General features: G+C 41.6%; 1 protein-coding gene across 2 annotated transcripts in view; it reads left to right on the top strand.

The window, feature by feature from the left end:
• casq1b (calsequestrin 1b) overlaps positions 1 to 12,907 on the top strand; it is a 37,652-nt gene extending 24,745 nt beyond the window's left edge. Inside the window, 12 exon segments of one of the 2 annotated variants that reach the window (NM_001139682.1) lie at positions 3,863 to 3,895; positions 5,619 to 5,712; positions 6,928 to 7,028; positions 7,404 to 7,511; position 7,514; positions 7,815 to 7,888; positions 8,182 to 8,312; positions 8,575 to 8,620; positions 8,842 to 8,896; positions 9,076 to 9,176; positions 11,672 to 11,746; positions 11,964 to 12,907. In NM_001139682.1, coding sequence (NP_001133154.1) covers positions 3,863 to 3,895; positions 5,619 to 5,712; positions 6,928 to 7,028; positions 7,404 to 7,511; position 7,514; positions 7,815 to 7,888; positions 8,182 to 8,312; positions 8,575 to 8,620; positions 8,842 to 8,896; positions 9,076 to 9,176; positions 11,672 to 11,746; positions 11,964 to 12,242 — 1,098 coding nt within the window. In that variant the 3' untranslated portion in view covers positions 12,243 to 12,907. 2 annotated transcript variants of the gene reach the window in all.
• Positions 12,908 to 19,469: the final 6,562 nt, after the last annotated feature.

Below are 19,469 nucleotides of genomic sequence, written 5' to 3'. Positions count from 1 at the left end.
TATACAGCTCCCAGAACAGTTTTACTGCACTGCCACACAACAGGGTTGAGGTGACCTGATAGAGCTACAGTTGTACTGTAACCATGAGTTATTTTAGTTTATGGACATGACATGAATGCATGATTTACAGGAAATTACGGATCTACTATACTAGCTGTGTTTTCCATGCACTTAGTCCGTCCCTCATTCAACCATAGAATATGAATGAGGTTGCCTCTAAACATTGATACAGAGGCTGACACTTCTTCAACCCTCTTGGTATGATTGAAAGTTGGGTAATCTGATCCAAGATCTGTGGTTAGGAGGAACTTCTACCACGTCATCATCAGATCCACCCTCTTTTCCCTTTAGTCCCCTCAGCCAACACCTCTCACCTGTGGCTGGACAATGAGAGAGGGAACCAAGAAGTCACACCTTCTCTTGGCACATACATTAGCAGAGCATGGTGGAGAGAAAATAGAGAGATTGTGTGAGAGAGAGACAGACAGAGAGAAATATTGAGAGAGAAAGAGAGAGTGCTAAAGAGAGAGGTCACAATAAGTTAGATAGAAGCTGCAGTCAGAGAGAAACAGAAAGTGAGACTAATCGCTCTGTGAGGAGATGATTGATAGTCTGACAGACTAGAGTGAATGTTAGACATGTATTAGCTATCCTTCTCCCTCCCTTCTCCTCCCTCCTGTCCCTCCCCCTCCCATATGTATCGAAGCTTCACATCTTCTCCGGTCTCCTTCCCCTCCCTCCCTCTTTCTCTCCCTTCTCCTCCCTCCTTCCCTCCCTCCCCCTTCACGTTTTTCCCGGTCTCTCTCTGCTCTCCCCAGAAGGCCTTATATAGCTGTAGGACTGTCTTGCCCAGCTCCTCACCGCAACGCCAGTTCAGTTCAGTCTCAGTCTCTCTTATAAATACCCCTGCTCAGACTAATATGGAAGTGCCTTGGCGGTATCGGATAGATAGCCTGTGATGAAGGAGGAGAAATTGGAGGGGGCTGTGTGTGTGGGGGGGGGGGGGGGATTCTGGGGGGAACGCAACCTGCCCCAATGCATAGTGCCAACTGTAAAGTTTGGTAGAGGAGGAATAATGGTCTGGGGCTGTTTTTCATGGTAGGGCTAGGCCCCTTAGTTCCAATGAAGGGAAATCTTAACGCTACAGCATACAATGACCTTCTAGATGATTCTGTGCTTCCAACTTTGAGGCAACAGTTTGGGGAAGGCCCTTTCCTGTTTCAGCATGACAATGCCCTGTGCATAAAGCAAGGTCCATACAGAAATGGTTTGTCGAAATCGGTGTGGAAGAACTTGACTGGCCTGCACAGAGCCCTGACCTCAACCCCATCGAACACCTTTGGGATGAATTGGAATGCCGACTGCGAGCCAGGCCTAATCGCCCAATATGGGTGCCCAACCTCACTAATGCTCTTGTGGCTGAATGGAAGCAAATCCCCACACCAAAGTTCCAACATAGTGGAAAGTCTTCCCAGAAGAGTGGAGGCTGTTACAGCAGCAAAGGGGGGACCAACTCCATATTAATGCCCATAATTTTGAAATTTGATGTGTGATGAGCAGGTGTCCACATGCTTTTGGTCATGTAGTGTATCTTGAACCACTACTGGAGTGGGCTATATCAGCTAATCATCGCTAATGTGGGCTAGACAAATCAGCTAGTTAGCACGGCTATGCTGTCAATACAAGCTAGTCTTCACTTGATTTAAATTTGTCCTGCTACTGACAAGCAGTAGAACTGCAGTTGCCCCTTTCCCTCACTGTGAGTCCACACATGCTAGCAACTCCAAAGTAACTTACTACTGGCGGTATTTATTTCAAACTCACTGCTGTGAGCCAGTGGGTAGCTCATGCATGCTACTAGGACGCAATGCACTGGCACGTTCGCAGTGGCAGAACGGTGGGGGATGGGACTTTTTTCAAGATTCATGAGTTTATGAGAACTGATCTACTTTACCTCTACAGGATCGGTGGGTCCCCCGTGGGACGGTTGAGCTAACGTAGGCTAATGTGATTAGCATGAGGTTGTAAGTAACAAGAACATTTCCCAGGACATAGACATATCTGATATTGGCAGAAAGCTTAAATTCTTGTTAATCTAACTGCATTGTCCAATTTACAGAAGCTATTATTGTGAAAGAATACCATGCTATTGTTTGAGGAGAGTGCACAAAATATATTAATAAACCAATTAGGCACATTTGGGCAGTCTTGATACAACATTTTTGAACAGAAGTAAAATTGTTCATTGGATCAGTCTAAAACTTTGCACATACACTGCTGCCATCTAGTGGCCAAAATCTAAATTGCGCCTGGACTGGAATAATACATTATGGCCTCTCTCTTGCATTTCAAAGATGATGGTACAAAAAAATACAAAAAAATGCATGTTTTTTGCTTTGGATTATTTTTTACAAGATCTAATGTGATATATTCTTCTACATTAATTTAACATTTCCACAAACTTCAAAGTGTTTCCTTTCAAATGGTATCAAGAATATGCATATCTTTGCTTCAGGTCCTGAGCTACAGGCAGTTAGATTTGGCTATGTCATTTTAGGCGAAAATGGAAAAAAATGGGTCAATCCTGAAGCGGTTTTAAGCAATTTGTTGCATTTAAAGTTACAAGGGATAAGAGACTAAACATTTTATAAAAAGTAATTCCTTTTTTAAAACGCCACCAATCAAAAGTGCACTTTGTCCTTAGGAGGGCAAATACTTTGTGAATACGGGCCCTGAACTATAATCTTTCAGTATGTTGTTGAAAGAGCAGTTGCTCTTATTCCGAATCTGTTGTCTGTAGAAGTTGGATTATTCTTTACTCTGCGTCTTGACCTGTCAGCATATCTGTGTTCTATTGACTGTCCTGTATGGTGGAAGTATTCTGCAATCTATACATCGTCCTGTTATGTCATGACCAAATGTCCTAATATACACTGAGCGTACAAAACATTAGGGACACTTGCTCTTTCCATGACATAGATTGACTAGTTGAATCCATGTGAAAGCTATTATCCCTTATTGATGTCACTTGTTAAATCCACTTCAATCAGGGTAGATGAAGGGGAGGAGACAGATTAAAGAATTATTTTTAAGCCTTTCAGAGGGTGTGCCATTCAGAGGGTGTGCCATTCAGACGGTGAATGAGCAAGATGTAAGTGCCTTTGAACGGGGTATGGTAGTATGTGCCAGGCCCTCCGGTTTGAGTGTGTCAAGAACTGCAACACTGCTGGGTTTTCATGCTCAACAGTTTCCCGTGTGTATCAAGAATGGTCCAACACCCAAAGGACATCCAGCCAACTTGACCCAATTGTTGGAAGCTATGAAGTCATCATGGGACAGCATCCCTGTGGAACGCTTTCGACACCTTGTAGAGTCCATGCCTTGACGAAATGAGGCTATTCTGACGGCAAAAGGGGGTGCAACTAACATACTAACATACAAAAATGAATGACGACGTAATAAAATTGACAAGCATAGTAGTGGATTAGTATCCAGATTAGATCACACTATTAAAAGTAATATTGTGACTAGGCACAATATGTTAGTCTGGATATTGGGACACATACACTCTGTGCTATGCTTTGTTTAAGGTCATTTTTTTACAGTCCCGTTGAATGACGGTCTTGATATAGTCTTGTAATAGTCTCTGAAGGTGAATTACTATGGCCGGGATTCAATCAAAAACACATTGCTTCTAAAGGCAACTTCCAGACATCGTGGAGATCGCATTCCCGGTAATTCTGCGGCTCAAGGGTAAATTACCTTTAAAGTCAAGTGCAGTGTGCTTGTCAAGGATGCACCTTTGATTGAATCGCAGCCTATATGTGAATGTCCTGTGCTAAAGCAAGACTTCTCTCTACAGTTACTCACCAGTCCAGCCGCCCTGACGTACCAGGTATGTTCAGGCCCTCAAAACACCCCTCTAGAAAGCTGCCGCCCTACAGCAACCCCTCAGCAGCTTTCTTTCAATGCTCTGTGACTGTGTGTGTGTCTCAAATGGCACCCTATTCTCTAATTATTGCTCTACATTTTACCAGAGGCGTAGGGCCCAGGTCAAAAGTAGTGCACAATATAGGGAATAGGTTGCCATTTGGGAGGCAGACTATGATTGTGCAAAAATGGACTGCAGTAATGAATGTAATGTCGCAAGTAAAGATGTCCTATACTCACCACAGCTGAGAACGAAATAAGCAAAACAAATTAAATGGGTTATAGCTGGTCTAACCCCTTCATCCCTTCATTCATTCGTTCTTTCATTTGTTTGTTCATCCATCCATCCATCCATCCATCCATCCACCCACCCACTCACCCAATCCTTTAACAAATGTTGGCAAAACAGAGATGCTGGCCGCAAGGTGTTGCTTGACACGAGAGCAGAACTTGTATCATTGGCTTTACTGTAAACCAAAGCCACATGATAGTGGCCATCTTGGTTTAGCAGCCATCTTGCTGCCAAATTCAGGGTTGCTGTGGGAGGCTGGTTTGGCTGAGGTGGAGTAGAGGCTTGGGCCGAACCATGATCTTGCTCGAAAGGGTGTAAATATTGCCCAGCTGACCGTTTCCCTGAGTTGGTGTTATCTGAGCTGAACATATTAACAAAACATTTTTTATGGATGGATATTGGCTGTTTTTAAATTATACATATTCTGCAATGAAAGAGTACAATGTTTTTTCTACTGATGAAATGTTTCACATATTGCCATAGATTGGTGGCGTCTAGCGGATAAGAAGAGAACAAAATGTGCGTGCATGCGTGTGTGTGCAAGTGTGTGTGTTTGCGAGTGTGTGTTAATGAGTTTGCGTATGTAGGCAATAACCACACAGTATGTGAGTTTACTTTCCCATAGCCTGAGCCCTTTTCCTTTCCGCTGCCCACTGCACCTGTCGTGACCACGTCTTTTCCCGTCGACACACTCACAGTATGTCCCATACCACTGCCCCCCCTTTTCATTACTCTGCCCTCTCATTGGCCAGGCTAGCTGTCCGTCAATGGGTCCAGTTTCACACAGATTTAGAAAGTGCAAGGCAGTGCTCTAAAGCTGTTGCTTTTAAGGCCTTGAAAGTAGGAAGAAATACCATGGATGGGGGGTGGGAGTGGGGGTCCTTACACAGAGTATGTGGGAAATATATTTTTCATTCAGGCAAGCGGAGTGCAGTGTGGTCATATGTGTCTCGGGCTGGACTGGAGTGCTGAGCACCTCATTCTTAAGTGAGGGACGGCACAGCGTTAAACATAGACTACAGGTATAAGTTTAGCCAATAGGAACCTCTTTCAAGCTGAACAGGCGGGTTGGGGGGGGGGTTGTGTTGGCTCACACACATATCTACACAGTTCTAAATCAACCCCATGTCCCTATAGGCACTTGTGTAGATCTGAAAAGATATGATAGGCATAAGCAATATGGCGAAGATTCCACTTTGCCTATCAGAGGGCAAGGTTGAGCTACTAAGATATTGCTAATAACTATCCGATCTATTCAGGATCGTTCAGTGCGCAAACAGGGCTAGTGATCTATTTGAAATGGAGCAATAAACAGACGTTAGGAGGTGGGCCCTGATACTGCTCCAACTCTTACTCTCTCTTTCTTTCTTTCTTTCTTTCTCTCTCTTCTCTGCAGCTTGCAGCCCAGGTTCTGGATGACCTCGACGATGAAGACATTGGATTCGGCCTTGTGGATGAGAAGAAGGACCTCTCTGTTGCCAAGAAGCTGGGTAAGACCGCACTCATCTCTTGACCCCTTTTCATCATCATTAAAATGCCAGCTCTTCGGTCTGACTTCGCATGGAATCCTGATCTTTCCTGCCCTCTTCTGCCTGAGGAGTGGTATCACTCCTGTTGGAATAGACTGAAGTAAAGACAGGCATGGCATTTACAGTAACTTGGGACCCAAAATACTGTCAATGTTTTAACGTATATTTGCAGCTTAAACTTTAATACGGAACATATTATATGGGCCTTGAGTTTTTCCTGACAAGGAATGTTCTTGGCCCTAGTTGAGGGCCATAGCTATAGTCATGAAAAATGATGTTCATGATACGTGGTTAGGAAATACTCAGGGCCCTAGAGACCAGACACATACAGTAAACACCTCAGTATCACCCACAGGACATTATTCAGCCACCAGAGAGCTGTAGTAGTCTAAAAACATCCCTAGCAGAGATCTAAGGCTCTAACGTTACGTTTCTAACTAACTTGCTGCTTCTCTACACAACCTATGTCTCTTTGTCATATAAATATTTTCCTTTTCTCATACTGTCACGGCCCTGGGCGAATAAAAGTCGAAGAGGGTCAGTCACCGGTATGCAATAAAACAATAAAAGCATTCTACTTCAAGAGGGAGGCATTCACATGATGATTATACTGTGTATAAAAAAATACATTGTTTTACAAGCGAGGTCAAAGTCTCCTTTTTGACATACTTATAGTATGAGTCATGCAACTGTAAATGGTAAAGCCTACTGGGGAAGAACTTGGTTCAGGCAATAAACAACATTGTCTGGATGGAATTAATTCAATCACAGATAACGTCCTTAACCACATTGCAGGTTTACTCAGAATTTTTGCACTCTATTTTATTAAGGCCAAGTGTGGTTTGAAGCCCATATTCAAAATCCAATGAAAAAAATCCTCTGCAAGAAGAATGGCTTGCAGTTAGCAACTAACTTGCCCGATCGCTTCACTAGCCCCTATTTCTGACCTCCTAGCTAGAAATCCTTACCTGTCCCCTCTAAACTTCAGCCCCTAACCAGAGTTCCTTACCTGTCCGCTAAACCCTAGCCCCTAAGTAGAGTTTCCTAACCTGTCCACTAACACCTAGCCCCTACCCAGAGTTTCTAACCTGCCCCATTCCTCTCCGAGCCCCCATCCCTTTCTTAGTCCCTTGCCCCTAAAGAAAGTATCTAACCTGTCCTTCTCTTATACCCCAGGTCTGGATGAGGTGGAGAGCATCTATATCTTTGTCGATAATGAGATAATTGAGTACGATGGTGAGCTGGCTGCTGACACCCTGGTGGAGTTTCTCTATGATGTGAGTAACTATAATAACATTATATAGTTATTTGGTTGTCGTCACTTTACTTTATTTTGGTTGCAGTCATTTTGTAAAGTGCTCTTACTCTGTGTAAACCCAAAATTGTAATTACAATGCTGAATATGAGGTATTGTTACAATCTATTTACTAATGTAATTTCATAATAATATCAATACTTAGAAATATTGTTTGAAAAAGAGTTTAATTTGTCAAAGAAGGCAAAGACAGCAATGATTGCCTAATACTATATGCCTTGTCAGTGTCAGATCTCTTCTAATCTGCTCCTCACATAAATTTTCTCTTTCCACCTCTTCTCTCCCTCTTCCTTTACCTCTCTTCTCTCTCTCTCCCCATGTCTCTTCCACTCTGCAGGTGATTGAGGACCCAGTGGAGATCATTGATAATGAGCGTGAGCTCAAGGGCTTCCACAACATTGATGAGGACATCAAGCTGGTCGGCTACTTCAAGAGTGAGAAATCCCCCGTAAGTACAGCCAATCAACTCTGCAGGAAAGACCCGAGAAATCATGACTAAAGTTGCTTAGATATGGAAAGCTAGCCTGGTACCAGAACTGTTTGTGCTGTCATGCTAACTCCTGTGGTCATTGTCACACAATTGTCACAAACAGATCTGGGATCAGTCTAATGGGATGCTAGTCACAACACCTACAGTATATTTGTGAACCATATACAGGTACTCGATGCTGTATTCTGACAATTTCCTCTTATCAAGTCTGTCAAGGGGAATCTCATATTAGGTTAATGTTATTTTTCTCTTTTACAGACTTCATTGAGTATGACGATGCTGCCGAGGAGTTCCACCCCTTCATCAAATTCTTTGCCACCTTTGATGCCAAGGTATGGAACCACAGAGGGCTGAATTAGATTCAGCTATATTCTAAACTCCATTCTGGAAAATTGTCATTGTTCCCATTGCAAACTGACCCTTCTTATGCTGTATCATTTTTTGTTTTTTCAAATTGAAGACATAAGTTACCAAAATGCCTTCACGTTTTAAGTTAAGTCAACGCAATAAATTAAGTGGAGTTACATTACAATTTAAGTTACATTACAAGAAACAACTTTTGTCTGTGAGGTAACTCAAACACAAATTATTTACAGCCTAACTGATGGTCTTTGTCCCCATCCAGATTGCCAAGAAGCTAAAGATGAAACTGAACGAGGTTGACTTCTATGAGCCCTTCATGGAGGAGCCAGTGACCATCCCAGGACAGCCCTACTCTGAGGCTGAGCTTGTAGACTACATCGAGGAGCATGACAGGTGAGTGTGGCCCTACAGTACAGCTGACCTACAATGCAAAGCCGGAAGTCCTATGGTAGGTTATGAGGTGATTTACTTCACACATGTAGACAAAATGCGGTTCAAACTACATTACTTGTTTTTCCTGCCCGCTGTGCTCTTGCTTCTGCCTTTGCTCTTTAGGGTCTAGGCCGGGTTACTGTAAAAGTACTTTGTGAAAACTGATGTAAAAAGGGCTTTATAAATAAATGTGATTGATTAACTGATGTCATTCTCATTCCAGGCCCACTCTGAGGAAGCTTGAGCCCCACAGCATGTACGAGACCTGGGTGAGATTTCTTCACTCACTATTGAACTGGAACTATACAGTAAGCCTACTTTTCATGGAGATGTACAGTAGGCCAGAGTCTCATCTCTTTCTTTCTTTCTTTCTTTCTTTCTTTCTTTCTTTCTTTCTTTCTTTCTTTCTTTCTTTCTTTCTTTCTTTCTTTCTTTCTTTCTTTCTTTCTTTCTTTCTTTCTTTCTTTCTTTCTTTCTTTCTTTCTTTCAGGAGGATGACATAGATGGAGAGCACATTGTTGCCTTTGCTGAGGAGGATGACCCTGGTAATGTACATTGCACTAGTTGAAAGTAAAGCTGAAAAAAAAACGGAAGTGGGAACTTCTGTTTTTCAGGCGCCATTCTACGGCTGCTACATGTTAGTTTAGGTCATAAAAGGATTGCTCGAAAATTGTTTGAAAGGTTGAAAAAAAACAGCAGTACCTGACCTTTGACCTTTTCCCAGATGGTTATGAGTTCCTGGAGATCCTAAAGGAGGTGGCCCGTGAGAACACTGACAACGCTGACCTCAGCATCATCTGGATTGACCCCGACGATTTCCCCCTGGTAAGACCTGAATAAATCGGATGCATATGTGCCTGAGCAATGGAGTAAACAGAGTAGCTGCAGACCCCCTAGCCATCAGTCAATGGGATTGCATGGCGCAAAATACAAAAACCTCAAAAATCCAATAATTTCAATTTTTCAAACATACGACTATTTTGCACCATTTGAAAGATAAACCTCTCCTGAATCCAACCACGTTGTCCGATTTCAAAAAGGCTTTACAGCGAAAGCAAAACATTAGATTATGTTAGGAGAGTACATAGACCAAAATAACCACACAGCCATTTTCCAAGCAAGCATATATGTCAATAAAATCCAAAACACAGCTAAATGAAGCACTAACCTTTGATGAAGTTTCCCTGTGGCTCAGTTGGTAGAGCATGGTGTGTGCAACGCCAGGGTTGTGGGTTTGATTCCCACAGGGGGCCAGTACAATTTTTTTTAAAATTAAATGCATGAAATGAAATGTATGCATTCACTATTGTAAGTCGCTCTGGATAAGAGCGTCTGCTAAATGACTAAAAATGTAGAATGTAAATGATCTTCATCAGATGACACTCCTAGGACATTATGTTATACAATACATGTATGTTTTGTTCAATCAAGTTCATATTTATATCCAAAAACAGCTTTTACATTGGCGCGTGATGTTCAGAAAATGTATTCCCACCAAAAACTTCAGATGAATCTACAAAAATACTCATCTTAAACGTTGACAAAATACATAACAATTATTTTAAGAATTATAGATACAGAACTCCTTTATGCAATCACTGTGTCAGATTTTAAAATAGCTTTTCGGCGAAAGCACATTTTTCAATATTCTGAGTATATAGCTCGCCATTATTGGATCATCAAGAACTTCAAGGAGAGCGGTTCAATTGTTGTGAAGAAGGCTTCAGGGCGCCCAAGAAAGTCCAGCAAGCGCCAGGATCGTCTCCTATAGTTGATTCAGCTGCGGGATCGGGGCACCACCAGTACAGAGCTTGCTCAGGAATGGCAGCAGGCAGGTGTGAGTGCATCTGCACGCACAGTGAGGCAAAGATTTTTGGAGGATGGCCTGGTGTCAAGAAGGGCAGCAAAGAAGCCACTTCTCTCCAGGAAAAACATCAGGGACAGACTGATATTCTGCAAAAGGGATTGGACTGCTGAGGACTGGGGTAAAGTCATTTTCTCTGATGAATCCCCTTTCCGATTGTTTGGGGCATCTGGGAAAAAATTTGTACGGAGAAGACAAGGTGAGCGCTACCATCAGTCCTGTGTCATGCCAACAGTAAAGCATCCTGAGACCATTCATGTGTGGGGTTGCTTCTCAGCCAAGGGAGTGGGCTCACTCACAATTTTGCCTAAGAACACAGCCATGAATAAAGAATGGTACCAACACATCCTCCGAGAGCATCTTCTCCCAACCATTCAGGAACAGTTTGGTGACGACCAATGCCTTTTCCAGCACGATGGAGCACCTTGCCATAAGGTAAAAGTGATAACTAAGTGGCTCGGGGAACAAAACATTGATATTTTGGGTCCATGGCCAGGAAACTCTCCAGACTTTAATCCCATTGAGAACTTGTGGTCAATCCTCAAGAGGCGGGTGGACAATCAAAAACCCCTCAAATTCGGACAAACTCCAAGCATTGATTATGCAAGAATGGGCTGCCATCAGTCAGGATGTGGCCCAGAAGTTAATTGACAGGGCAGATTGAAGAGATCTTGAAAAAGAAGGGTCAACACTGCAAATGTTGACTCTTTGCATCAACTTCATGTAATTGTCAATAAAAGCCTTTGACACTTATGAAATGCTTGTAAATTACACTTCAGTATTCCATAGTAACATCTGACAAAGATATCTAAAGACACTGAAGCAGCAAACTTTGTGGAAATTAATATTTGTGTCATTCTCAAAACTTTTGGCCACGACCGTACACAATAACGGAATATGAGTAGCTCTCAAAAAATGTATTGGGTATGAAATAACTCTTATGAAAGAAAATATTGGAGACCCCTGCTCTTGCCCAAACCGTTCAAAATATGTATTTTTCTATCGTGGATTCTGGGCAAATAAATTAATAATTAGTTTGCAATATTATTTTTATGTGAACATAATCTATATTTTTGTCCAATTCCCTACCAGATAACTGTACAAAATAAAGTGCAAAGTTCTAATTCAAATCCTTATTGGATAAAACAATATTATTCCTTCCATTTTGATTTCCTTTGCACATTGTCATGCGTTATCCTGGCCACATTCTTAATAGTTTGGCCTGTCAATCAGTAACTGTGGGTGGGATTGCCAAGGGAGGAACTGGATATTGAGAGTCACAGGATTGGTAGGGTTTCAAACCTGTCAATAAATTATTGGGGGTAGAATCTTTAGGGAAGGGGGTAGATTAGAATATAATTTATTGTGGCAAAACCTACGAAACATAGCAGAAAAATAATTATCAAAATGCTGCATTTCCTTAGCTTTTTTCTCTTTATTTCCTTCTCTCCTTTAGCTTGTGCCCTACTGGGAGAAGACATTCGGCATTGACCTTGGTTCTCCTCAGATCGGTGTCGTGGATGTAGAAGATGTAAGTCTGATCTTCTCATCCTTCCTGGGCTCTCTGCTGTCTTTAGTACAGTAATCTCATTATGCTGTTTCATCAGGCTCTACTGTACCTTTTCCTCCTTGCTCCCTGGGGATTGTTGCTGGTCTATTTTCAGCCTCTCGTTAGCTTCAATGCCTATCTGCCTTTAGCCTATTTAGTGTCCATCTTGTGTGTGTTCTCACTGTGTATTCCCACTCAGGCTGATAGTGTGTGGATGGAGATGGATGATGATGAGGACATGCCCACTGCTGATGAGCTTGAGGACTGGATCGAGGACGTGCTGTCTGGAAAGATCGACCCAGATGATGATGATGACGATGATGACGATGATGACGATGACGACGATGACGATGATGATGACGACGACGACGATGACGATGACGATGATGATGACGAAGATGAGGACGACGAAGATGATGACGATGATGACGACGATGATGATGACGATGATGATGACGATGATGATGACGATGAATAAATGATCGCTTGCCATCTTTGGGTTTACTCGGCTTTAACCAACAGTGGCCAAAAGCCGTCACCAATATTCAGTTTCCTAACATCTCGTCGTAAACACATGCTGTGTCCCTTCCTGTTTGCTTTCTGTATCTCTTTCTCAAAGCCCTGGTCAGATAGTCCAGTAACACGCCCAAAGGGCAACACCTAAATATATTTCACTGGGTGAGAAAAGACAGGAAAGCAGGGGGAAGTTTTTGTCTGTGAAAAAAAGAATGAGTTGCGGTTGAAATGTAAGTTCAGTGTTCTTTGTTCAGTATGAAATGTTTGTCTCTCTCGAGGTTATCACTGTCTGTGTGTATGTGACAACTAAGCTGAGGAAAACTAGCATGTTTGACCTGGTTTTGTTTATCTCGTTTAGCACTAGTCAGGGATGCCCCCTTTCCCCTCCCTCCTTTATCCAATTTTTCTGTATTCTGGAACAACTACTTGTTTTCTACTGGTAAAGAGAAGCAACAACCAACTTATTGTACAATTTTTTAAAGAAAAGGAAACTTAACCTCTCTGAAACGTCTTAAGTATAACACAGTTTGAAAAAGTGATAAAGATCTTGGAATTCACAAAAAATACAAAATAATTTGATTGTTTCTGGTCCGATATTGGGAAAAAAATAAAATATTTAAAAATCCATTCTTGTTGTTTGTCATAATTTCTTAATGAATGTGAATGTGTTTGTGTGTGTGACACACAATCAAACAAATACATTTCATAACAATTTCTAAACTACATAAGTGTGAACCTATAAAAAACAAAATTCATATTGATGATGGTGAAGCTTTACAAATCCAAAACAACCTAATTCAAACATTTGAGAATGTCAGAGAGACAAGACTACAGTGGGTGAAAAAAGTATTCGATCCCCTGCTGATTTTGTACGTTTGCCCACTGACAAAGAAAGGATCAGTCTATAATTTTAATGGTAGGTTTATTTGAACAGTGAGAGACAGAATAACAACAAAAATATCCAGAAAAACGCATGTCAAAAATGTTAGAAATTGATTTGCATTTTAATGAGGGAAATAAGTATTTGACCCTCTCTCAATCAGAAAGATTTCTGGCTCCCAGGTGTCTTTTATACAGGTAACGAGCTGAGATTAGGAACACACTGTTAAAGGGAGTGCTCCTAACCGCAGCTTGTTACCTGTAAAAAAAGACACCTGTCCACAGAAGCAATCAATCAATCAGATTCCAAACTCTCCACCATGGCCAAGACCAAAGAGCTCTCCAAGGATGTCAGGGACAAGATTGTAGACCTACACAAGGCTGGAATGGGCTACAAGACCATCGCCAAGCAGCTTGGTGAGAAGGTGACAACATTTAGTGTGATTATTTGCAAATGGAAGAAACACAACTTTCAATATCCCTTGGCCTAGGGCTCCATGCAAGATCTCACCTCGTGGAGTTGCAATGATCATGAGAACGGTGAGGAATCAGCCCAGAACTACACGGGAGGATCTCAAGCCAGCTGGGACCATAGTCACCAAGAAAACAATTGGTAACACACTACGCTGTGAAGGACTAAAATCCTGCAGCGCCCGCAAGGTCCCCCTGCTCAAGAATACATATACAGGCCCGTCTGAAGTCTGCCAATGAACATCTGAATGACTCAGAGGACAACTGGTGAAAGTGTTGTGGTCAGATGAGACCAAAATGGAGCTCTTTGACATCAACTCAACTCGCCGTGTTTGGAGGAGTAGGAATGCTGCCTCTGACCCCAAGAACACCATCTCCACCGTCAAACATGGAGGTGGAAACATTATGCTTTGGGGGTGTTTTTCAGCTAAGGGGACAGGACAACTTTACTGCATCAAAGGGACAATGGACGGGGCCATATACCGTCAAATCTTGGGTGAGAACATCCTTCCTTCAGCCAGGGCATTGAAAATGGGTCGTGGGTGGGTATTCCAGCATGACAAGGACCCAAAACACACGGCCAAGGCAACAAAGGAGTGGCTCAAGAAGAAGCACATTAAGGTCCTGGAGTGGCCTAGCCAGTCTCCAGACCTTAATCCCATAGAAAATCTGTGGAGGGAGCTGAAGGTTCGAGTTGACAAACGTCAGCTTCGAAACCTTAATGACTTGGAGAAGATCTGCAAAGAGGAGTGGGACAAAATCCCTCCTGAGATGTGTGCAAACCTGGTGGCCAACTACAAGAAACGTCTGACCTCTGTGATTGCCAACAAGGGTTTTGCCACCAAGTACTAAGTCATATTTTGCAGAGGGGTCAAATACTTAATTCCCTCATTAAAATGCAAATCATTTTATAACATTTTTGACATGCGTTTTTCTGGATTTTTTTGTTGTTATTCTGTCTCTCACTGTTCAAATAAACCTACCATTAAAATTATAGACTGATCATTTCTTTGTAAGTGGGCAAACATACAAAATCAGCAGAGTAAGACGATAAAATACATTCTGTTGTCTTGATAAAACCTGAACCTTCCCAGGTTCGCTACATGGTTCTTGTTGGAAGGTTCAACTGACTGATTACACATTAACCAGAGGAGCTACAGTATTGTAAGTTGACTCTTTTAAAATCTCAGATGGCCATTCACAAAAAAATGCATTAGTATTTTGGTAAATGGGTACTTGGTGTGAATCCTTTCTGACAGTAAAAGGTGTATACTTTATATACAGCAAAACCAGACGAACATGTACATAAAGTAGGTGTCTGAAAAATGATCACCATAAGATCTGGAAATCTCTCTCTCTTGCTCTTTCTCTCTCACACATACTCTCTCTCAATTCAATTCAATTTAAGGGCTTTATTGGCATGGGAAACACATGTTAAGTAAAGTAGATAATAAACAAAAGTGAAATAAAAAATAAAAACTAACAGTAAACATTATACTCAGATAAGTTCCAAAAGAATAAAGACATTTCAAATGTCATACTATGTGCAAATAATTAAAGTACAAAAGGGAAAATAAATAAACATAAATATGGGTTGTGTTTACAATGGTGTTTATTCTTCACTGGTTGCCATTTTCTTGTGGCTACAGGTCACAAATCTTACTACTGTGATGGCACACTGTGGTATTTCACCCAATAGATATGGGAGTTTATCAAAATTGGGTTTGTTTTCAAAATCGTTGTGGGTCTGTGTAATCTGAGGGAAATATGTGTCTCTAATATGGTCATACATTTGGCGGGAGGTTAGGAAGTGCAGCTCAGTTTTCACCTCATTTTGTGGGCCATGTGCACATAGCCTGTCATTTCTTGAAAGCCAGGTCTACCTACAGTGGCCTTTCTCAATAGCAAGGCTATGCACACTGAGTCTGTAAAAAGCTTTCCTTAAGTTTGGGTAAGTCACCGTGGTCAGGTATTCTGCCTCTGTGTACGCTCTGTTTAAGGCCAAACAGCCTTCTAGTTTGCTCTGTTTTTGTTAATTCTTTCCAATGTGTCAAGTAATTTGTTTGGGCCTAATTGTGTTGCTGTCCTGGGGCTCTATGGGGTCTGTTTGTGTTTGTGAACAGAGCCCCAGGACCAGCTTGCATCGGGGACACTTCTCCAGGTTCATCTCTCTGTAGGTGATGGCTTCGTTATGGAAGGTTTGGGAATCACTTCCTTTTAGGTGGTTGTAGAATTTAACGGCTCTTTTCTGGATTTTGATAATAATTAGCAGGTATTGGCCTAATTCTGCTCTGCATGCATTATTTGGTGTTTTACGTTGTACACAGGGGATATTTTTGCATAATTCAGCATGCAGAGTTTCAATTTGGTGTTGGTCCCATTTTGTGAATTATTGGTTGGTGAGCGAACCCCAGACCTCACAACCATAAAGGGCAATGGGTTCTTTAACTTATAGTATTTTTAGCCAAATCCTAATTGGTATGTCGAATTTTATGTTCCTTTTGATGGCATAGAAGACCCTTCTTGCCTTGTCTCAGATCATTCACAGCTTTGTGGAAGTTACCTGTAGCGCTGATGTTTAGGCCGAGGTATGTATAGTTTTTTGTGTGCTCTAGGGCAACGGTGTCTAGAGGGAATTTGTATTTTTGGTCTTGGCAACAGGACCTTTTTTGGAACACCGTTATTTTTATCTTACTGAGATTTACTGACAGGGCCCAGGTCTGACATAATCTGTGCATAAGATCTAGGTGCTGCTGTATGCTCTCTTCGGTTGGTGACAGAAGCACCAGATCATCAGAAAACAGTAGACATTTGACTTCAGATTCTAGTAGAGTGAGGCCGGGTGCTGCAGACTGTTCTAGTGCCCTTGCCAATTCGTTGATATATATGTTGAAGAGGGTGGGGCTTAAGCTGCATCCCTGTCTCACCGCATGGCCCTGTGGAATGAAATGTGTGTGTTTTTTGCCAATTTTAACCGCACACTTGTTGTTTGTGTACAGTGGTTCTTCCTTTAAAAATGTTGAGCTTATGCCGCGACCATTAGTGGTAGATGGTGGCATTCTGTAATTGCACCACACTATCACAAGGGGGAGTTAGAACGTTGATCTATCTGTAGTCTAAACTGTGGCACAAATTGACTATCTATTTGTAAATTAATTGAGCTGCTTTCAATCTGAGAGACTCTCTTCTCTGGCACTAGAGTCCTGCATCAGGCAACAACAAAAGAACTGTTGGTGATCGTGAAGTTAAGAGAGAATTTGGGTAAATACAATGGGGGAATTACACTTGACATGTGGAGTGACAATTTTCGAAAAATAGGCACTGTGGGCTTTTGTTTCTCTCCCTCTAAAAACAGAAATAAATAATTCTAAATAACAAACTGGCTTTATTTACCACAGTGTGAAAGACTGATTGCCCCTCTATATGAAGTGAGTTTCTGAAACACGGAGTCCTTCTTTGCTGATGTGAAGAAGAAACGGAATTAAAGAGTCCAGTGAGAATTTATCAGCATAAAGCTGAGTGACACACTCATTCATAGCGTTGGATCAAAATAAATAAGTACCAACACTCTTTCTGATACTCTTTAATAAAGAAATGTTTTGACTGTTTGACCAAGTTAATCTGCTCATGTTGTGTATGTTCAATTATTTGTGACATTGTGGTTACAATGAAGAATGTGAACAAAATGTATCCTATTCATAATGAATAATCAGATGCATGTTGCAAGCTTAATTTTGCCTTATTGTTTTTGGAACTCATTTATTTTATCTCTAGCGCCCGCATCACTCTCCGCCTCATGGCCTCAAACTGCACCATTATGTTTCTCTCCGTCACCCACACGCACTTTAAACATTTGGATAATAAAGCATTTAAAGGCTGTCATTGGTTGATTTTAATTCTTCTCACAGACAAAATTCTAACTCCACCCTTATATTTTTTACTTTTTAACATTCCCAGAAGGCATGGATTATTATAACCTACTGCAGGCCTAAAACCTAAGGGTTTAACCGTCTGAATTAATGATTATATTGAAGACAGCCGATCTGTTATACAATGATTATTACTATTATTAACCCTGCATTATAAATATATAAAAGCCACTTAGATATTCTCTGTAAACTTTTACATCTATAACTCAATATCACAGACCAGATTTGCCCTAATGAAAAATGCCACGTTGATATATATTTAGAATCCTCCAATCCTCTAAATGTAATTAGCACTACACAAAATGCTCTGTAATGTCAAAGTTTTTTTTCTTTTACAATTGAAAAGAATGTAATAAAAATAAAAATAATATATCTTGATTACATAAGCATTCAACTCTCTGAGTCAATACAAGGATACCCATAACATGATGCTGCCATCACCATGCTTGAAAACATGAAGAGTGGTACTCAGTGATGTGTTGTGTTGGATTTTCCCCAATCATAACGCTTTGTACTCATGACCTAAAGTTCATTTATTTACAATATTTTCCGCAGTTTTACTTTAGTGCCTTATTGCAAACAGGATGGATGTTTTTTAATATTTTTTATTCTGTACAGGCTTCCTTCTTTTCATTCTGTAATTTAGGTTAGTATTGTGGTGTAACTATAATGTTGTTGATCCATCCTCAGTTTTCTCCTATCACAGCCAGTAAACTCTGAAACTGTTTTCAAGTCACCATTGGCCTCATGATGAAATCCCTGAGCAGTTTCCTTCCTCTCTGGCAACTGAGTTAGGAAGGACGCCTGTTCGGAAGGATGCCTATCTTTGTAGTGACTGGGTATATTGATACACCATCCAAAATGTAATTAACAACTTCACCATGCTCAAAGGGATATTCAATGTCAGCTTTTTTAAATATTTGACCCATCTACCAACAGGTGTCCTTCCTTGCGAGGCATTGGAAAACCACGCTGGTCTTTGTGGTTTAATCTGCATTTAAATGCACTGCTTGACAGAGGGACCTTACAGATAATTGTGTGTGTGTGTGTGGTACAGAGATGAGGTAGTCATTCAAAGATCATGTTAAATACTATTATTGCACACAGAGTGAGTCCATGCAACATATTATAAAATACGAGTCTATTGAGTTACCCATGTGTCAATCTAAGGGATGGATAAAAATGTACAGAATGGTTACCTTGATCTGTTTCACCTGTTTCTTGTGTTTGTCTCCACCCCCTCCAGGTGTCACTTATTTTCCCCAGTGTATCCCTGTGTTTCCTGTCTCTCTGTACCAGTTCATATTGTATGTTTTCAAGTCAACCAGCGTTTTTTCCCGTGCTGCTGCTTTCTGTTTCTCTTTTGCTTGTTCCTCCCAGTTTTGACCGTTGCCTGTTTTCTGGACTCCCTTCCCACCTGCCTGACTATTCTGCCTGCCCGAACCTCGAGCCTGCCTGCCACTCTGTACCTCCTGGACTCTGAGCTGGTTTTGACCTTTTGCCTGTCCACGACCATTCTCTTCCCTACCCCTTTTGGATTGTTAATAAATATCAAAGACTCTAACCATCTGCCTCCTGTGTCTGCATCTGGGTCTTGCCTTGTGCCTTGATAGAACGAACTGGCCATCACAGACCCAGCAGACTTGGATCAGCTTCGCCACGCAGTCTCCCTGCAGGGAGCCACCATTGGGAGGCATGAGGAGCTACTACAGGACCTTCTGGAAGGGCTCCGTTCCCTGACGGAACGCCACGAGCAAGGGTTTAAGTTTATTATGGAGCAAATCAGGGAGTTAGCTCATAGTCAGCCTGCCACCTCTGAGAAACCCCAACCACCCATTAACGTTTTCTCTAGTAGTGGTGGGTTTTTGGCTCCCCGAGAACCCCGCTTGCCACCTCCGGAGCGATATTCT

The sequence above is a fragment of the Salmo salar genome, chromosome ssa07 (assembly GCF_905237065.1).
Source record: "Salmo salar chromosome ssa07, Ssal_v3.1, whole genome shotgun sequence".
Lineage (NCBI taxonomy): Eukaryota > Metazoa > Chordata > Actinopteri > Salmoniformes > Salmonidae > Salmo > Salmo salar.
Note: the sequence above shows the minus strand (reverse complement) of the source record. Positions and strands in the feature narration are given on the sequence as shown.